Raw genomic sequence first — 5367 nt, forward strand, 5'->3', positions numbered from 1 at the left:
TAAGAATTGGATTACAAATGGTTGCTCGTCCAGTCGTCCTCAAAGTAACCGGCAAAAGGCAAATTGATTTTCTCTTGTCGAGATTTCAAAGACCAGTGTGTCATACTGTTTTCTCAGTTTTAAAATATCAAGTTGCGCCAGAGCAGGTAGTTCTTTAACGATTAGCACTATCTTTTGACAAACAGAAAAGATCGACAAGCAATTTTCTTTTCGAACTCAACCCACGAAATACCGTGGGTGTAAACCGCGGTTTTGAGAAACTCAGAACCTGGGTTTTTATTTACGAAGCGGAGTGGCTCAGAATCAGACGGCCGGGGCTTAACCCGATTAGCACTATCTTTTGACAAACAGAAAAGATCGACAAGCAATTTTCTTTTCGAACTCAACCCACGAAATACCGTGGGTGTAAACCGCGGTTTTGAGAAACTCAGAACCTGGGTTTTTATTTACGAAGCGGAGTGGCTCAGAATCAGACGGCCGGGGCTTAACCACGTCTCCCTCCCCCGTTCGAATCCTCCGGCTGTAAAAGTCGACAGCATAAATCCATCCGTCCAACAGAGACCCTCGGCGGTTCGGACGGAGACTCCAAGGCCATCGCCATCCACCCGCTCCGCTCTGATCCCAGATCACCCTCGCCCCCTCCTGCTCCGAACGCTGCACCTCTCGCCCCAGCGGATGGCCTCCGCCCTCTCCGCGCCGGCGGCCTCCGCGGTCGCCGCCGCCGCCGCCGCCCGGCGCAAGGCACGGGCCCGCTTCTCCACACCTGCCCGTCGGCGTCTGTTTCTGGCAGTGGATTCTGAGGCTGTTTTCTGTCTGTTTTGTCGTGGGCGCAGGTGTTCGGCGGAGGAAGGAACGACGGGAGGGCCGGGTGCCGCGTAGGGATCGCGAGGAAGGTGAATGATCCGACCCTGTGTCCCCGCTCGCTCCGGCTTACTTAGATCCCGCATTTGATCTGTGAATGGAGCCGGTTCTGTAACGCGGCTGTGCCAGATGCTTCCGGGCCCTGTCATAGGTGTTCAGGTGTGCACGACTCAAATAGGAGCCCGCTTCCTGGACTGCCGATCCAGGGCTGCTAGTGGTTTAGTGTTATCGCGTACAGTAATGTTCAGAATCGACTAAGCGAGCTCCCTGTTCTTTCTAAAATAAAAAATTCAACTAAGCGAGTACTCCTATGCCAGTACAAGCCTTTAGAACAGCAGCTGTTCATGGAGTAACATGCTTTGGACTGTTGGTGTCCCTCCTGGGATTCAGCCTCCACGAAGCTCTGATGTATGCACGTTTTCTGTTATATTTCTTGTGTGGCCTCGTAACTTGCTTCCTGGACTGGCAATTCAGGACTGCTGGTGGTTTGCTTGCGGTGTTCTCGATTCAGGACTTTGATTTTTCCAAATTCAACTTTTCATGACTGAATCTTATCTAGGCTGCTGGTGTCTCCTGGGGTTCAGACTTAGCATGACTCTGATACGCACCTTTCCTAATTCAACTTTTCAGTGACCTTTCAGCTCTGCTACTCAGGACCGAGTACTAAGTAGAAATAATAATAATAATAAGGAACACTCTTAAGGATTTGAAGGATCAAGTGTCCTTTATGAATAACTTCTGTTCATCATAAATCATAAAGTATGCTGACTTCTTTTGAGAACAAGCAGTCTAGAGTTGCTCGTTTAGTTCTGCACAGCTATAAGAGCATGGTTAATAGAAGAGCCTTCTGTTGGCTATATAGCTGTGCCATGTCATCTAAAGCCTTTTGTAAATAGTTGGCTTAATAATAGACTGGCTATAGAATGGTTATTATCTTGGCTATAGCATTAAATGATTTACTATTGGGGATGCAGAAAAACGCACGGGATTGGTGTAGGGAGTAAAACGCCGCCTACAAGCTCACTCACGGGTTGCATGCAGGCTTTATGCTCTCGTTTACCGTGATATAGCCGGGATGTACATCTAGTGCTGGCTCAAGTCTCTCTCTTCACGTATCACTTCTCCACGTACGACTTCGCTGACATGGAACATGCTACAGCCGGCTGACTAGGTGTTATTGTACTTGCTCTAACATGGTGTGCTTAGTCCAAGCTTCTGATAGAAGTAGTTATACATATTTACGGTACTGATAGGACCATGCTAGAGTTGCTCTTTTCATAGTTGAGGCACATTGCAGTTGGTAGTGTAGCTGGTTAAGCCAGCATTTCTGTTTCTCCATGGATAATCCTTTTGTATGTGACATCAGCTGTGTCCTGAAGCGGTGAAGCCTGGTTGTGGTGCCATGCCAATATTTGACATCTTGTGATATGGTTTGTGCTTTGAAATGTAATTCTTACTTTGCCGTTTTGGATGCAGAATACTGGCCACATAGCGATGGCACTTACAGTACACGCTTCTCGCTTTGAAGGAGTGTCGATGGCCCCTCCAGACCCGATCCTTGGGGTCTCGGAAGCGTTTAAAGCAGATACAAGTGATCTGAAGCTCAACCTTGGTGTTGGCGCCTACAGAACGGAAGAGCTACAGCCCGCAGTCCTCAACGTTGTCAAGAAGGTAAGCCTAATCGTCCTTGGCATTTCCTGAATAATCCTGGTTCCTATTTTGATGTGCTATTGTTACATGTGGCAGGCTGAAAAACTTATGCTAGAGAAAGGAGAAAACAAAGAGGTATGATGGAATTTTGCAATTCGGATGATTTGGACTTGGTCATAAAGAATCATATTTTCCTTCTCTTCTTTTGCTGAGAATGAAAGTCTGGATGTTTTCTTTATGGTGCAGTATCTGCCTATTGAAGGCTTTGCTGCATTTAACAAAGCAACTGCAGATCTATTGCTTGGAGCTGACAATCCTGTCATCAAGCAAGGACGGGTATGGATTATGTGGCCTTTGCCATCGCTCTTGTTATATTATGACTGCCTGACAAGCTGTCACCTAAGGAGTTTCCTCTTATGTTTGGCTAACCTTATCTAGTAACCACTCCTACTGTAGGTTGCTACTCTTCAGTCTCTCTCAGGGACTGGATCATTACGCCTTGCTGCAGCATTTATTCAGAGATACTTCCCTGATGCAAAAGTACTTATATCATCTCCCACATGGGGTATGTATGGCGAATCGGGAACTGCAACTAGTGCTCATGACTTCATGTGCATAAGTCTGTTTTTCATTGTTTTCTGTGGCGAATCTCATAAATTCGTCCAATTTATATGTTAACAGGAAACCACAAAAACATATTCAATGATGCTAGGGTGCCATGGTCAGAATACCGGTATTATGATCCCAAGACTGTTGGGCTGGATTTTGAAGGAATGATAGCTGACATACAGGTACCTAAAATATCTGTACCAAGAAAATTAACCATTATTCAAATATTGCTCTTTATATTGCTATCTTTATTAATTGGATGAACTTCGTTAAGAGTAGTTTTTTCTTTCTAGCGGCTTGCACTCAGTGGCGGAGCATCAGGGTTGGGCCATGTCCTGTCCCATCCTTCTCTCCAAGCATTCTCTTAGGATTTGGTAGTAGTATTAATTTGGCCCACTAGCAAGAAATGGCCCACTCTGTGCTGAACTAGCCCCTTCATGTGCTCCCTCACTGGCTGCACTCATTTTTTTGAACTGAAATGGTTGCACCCATCATATGAAACTTGCAATCTGGGAATGAAGTGAGTTTTCCCTTTTAGTACTGTTAACTTACGAACCAGTTATTGTTTGACCTAATGTATTTACTCTTTGCAAACTAGGCTGCCCCAGAAGGGTCTTTTGTTCTGCTACATGGTTGTGCTCACAATCCAACTGGAATAGACCCAACTCCTCAACAGTGGGAGAAACTGGCAGATCTGATTGAAGAGAAAAAACATATGCCTTTCTTTGATGTTGCCTATCAAGTGAGTGGTTTTCATGCAGGTGTTTCTATTTATTTTTTTACAATTTGCCTCTTACTGTCTGTTATATTTTCTTTGTAGGGTTTTGCCAGTGGAAGCCTTGATGAAGATGCATCCTCCGTCAGGCTTTTTGTTAAGCGTGGCCTGGAAGTGTTTGTTGCACAGTCTTACAGCAAGAACCTTGGTCTATATGCAGAAAGGATCGGTGCGATAAATGTCATTTGCACAGCACCGGAAGTTGCAGATAGGTAATCTTGTGTTTTAAATGGTTGACTGCCTGCCTACCTGCCTAAATTTCCCCCTTACATTCAGTTGGATGAAATGTGATTATTTTATTTCTGCACCTTCATCCTGCACAGTAATAAACAAATTGCTGCAGCAGTGTCTTCAAAGTAAGAATCTGTATGAATTGTCTATGTATTATGACACTGGAAGCTTTTGCAGGGTGAAGAGCCAGTTGAAGCGATTGGCGCGGCCCATGTACTCAAACCCACCTATTCACGGTGCCAAGATCGTCGCCAACGTTGTTGGAGACCCTACCATGTTCGGTGAGTGGAAAGAAGAGATGGAACAAATGGCAGGGCGGATCAAGAATGTTCGGCAGAAGCTTTACGATAGCTTGACTGCAAAGGACCAGTCTGGCAAGGACTGGTCTTTCATTCTTAGCCAGATAGGCATGTTCTCCTTCACGGGCTTGAACAGAACCCAGGTGACTTTGCCTTTGAATTCCACAGATACTGTTTTCGCATGTTATCTCTGAATGACATGTTATCAGAACACATCCTGATCTAAGTTTCCATCTTGTATTTTGCAGAGCGATAACATGACCGATAAATGGCACATATATATGACCAAGGACGGGAGGATTTCGTTGGCAGGGCTGAACCTGGCGAAATGCGAGTACCTTGCTGATGCCATCATCGACTCCTTCCACAATGTCAACTAGATTACGATTTGCGTCGCAGCCACGCTATTGCGAGTAGTTCCTTCTATAGTTTGCTGGGATTTTTGGGTCCTTCCAGCTCGAGTTGTAAGTCAGGATGCTGATGATGTGTCCGTTAATTCAGAGGTACAGTAATAAATAATCTGGCAAAACTCACGGATGCTAGTTACTTGTACGGTCCTTACAAGCTTGTAATAATTCTAATTGGCTCAATCCGCGCTTGCAGGCATGTTGTTTTTTATTTTAACATGAGAGAAAGAATGACAATGGATTTTAGGTCGAGCTAGTTGCAACCATTTATATAGAGAACCCCTGTTCATACATACTGTAATTCTTAGATCGCTGCCTACCATTATTAGATCTGACTGTAGAAGATAAGAACATCTCCTTTATCTGCACATCTGGATGCTTGTACGGCTTCCCAGTGATCAGGGAAAGAGAGAACGAAAAAGCACAGCAGTATTTTTTTAGCCAAAATACTATTTTCACACATTGAAAAAACCTAGAAAAAACTGTATACATATATGTGTATTTGTAGTACACGCGTATAAATTTTCATGAGCAT

The 5367-nt window shown here is 44.7% G+C and overlaps 1 protein-coding gene across 2 annotated transcripts; it reads left to right on the forward strand.

Moving 5' to 3' along the window:
- Positions 1-571: 571 nt before the first annotated feature.
- Positions 572-5015, forward strand: LOC123402558 (aspartate aminotransferase, chloroplastic). Of its 2 annotated transcripts, none has more exons than XM_045096479.1 (11): positions 572-741; positions 834-893; positions 2338-2532; positions 2608-2646; positions 2758-2847; positions 2968-3076; positions 3193-3302; positions 3719-3862; positions 3941-4107; positions 4304-4568; positions 4674-5015. In XM_045096479.1, the coding sequence occupies exons 1-11, from the start codon at positions 676-678 to the stop codon at positions 4803-4805; spliced, it is 1377 nt and encodes a 458-aa protein (XP_044952414.1). In that variant the 5' UTR covers positions 572-675; the 3' UTR covers positions 4806-5015. The 2 variants fall into 2 exon arrangements, with proteins under 2 accessions (XP_044952414.1, XP_044952413.1); XM_045096478.1 differs by having other exon boundaries at positions 612-740; positions 827-893.
- The last annotated feature ends 352 nt before the right edge of the window (positions 5016-5367 follow it).

Source organism: Hordeum vulgare, chromosome 6H (assembly GCF_904849725.1).
Source record: "Hordeum vulgare subsp. vulgare chromosome 6H, MorexV3_pseudomolecules_assembly, whole genome shotgun sequence".
In the NCBI taxonomy this organism is placed as follows: Eukaryota; Viridiplantae; Streptophyta; class Magnoliopsida; order Poales; family Poaceae; genus Hordeum; species Hordeum vulgare.

Bases quoted from the DNA above. Each gene is read 5' to 3' on its own strand.
- LOC123402558 (XM_045096478.1), top strand. From the start codon at position 676: ATGGCCTCCGCCCTCTCCGCGCCGGCGGCCTCCGCGGTCGCCGCCGCC. The intron at 3,077-3,192 runs GTATGTATGGCG...ATATGTTAACAG, and splicing joins TATATCATCTCCCACATGGG to GAAACCACAAAAACATATTC. The intron at 4,569-4,673 runs GTGACTTTGCCT...TGTATTTTGCAG, and splicing joins CGGGCTTGAACAGAACCCAG to AGCGATAACATGACCGATAA.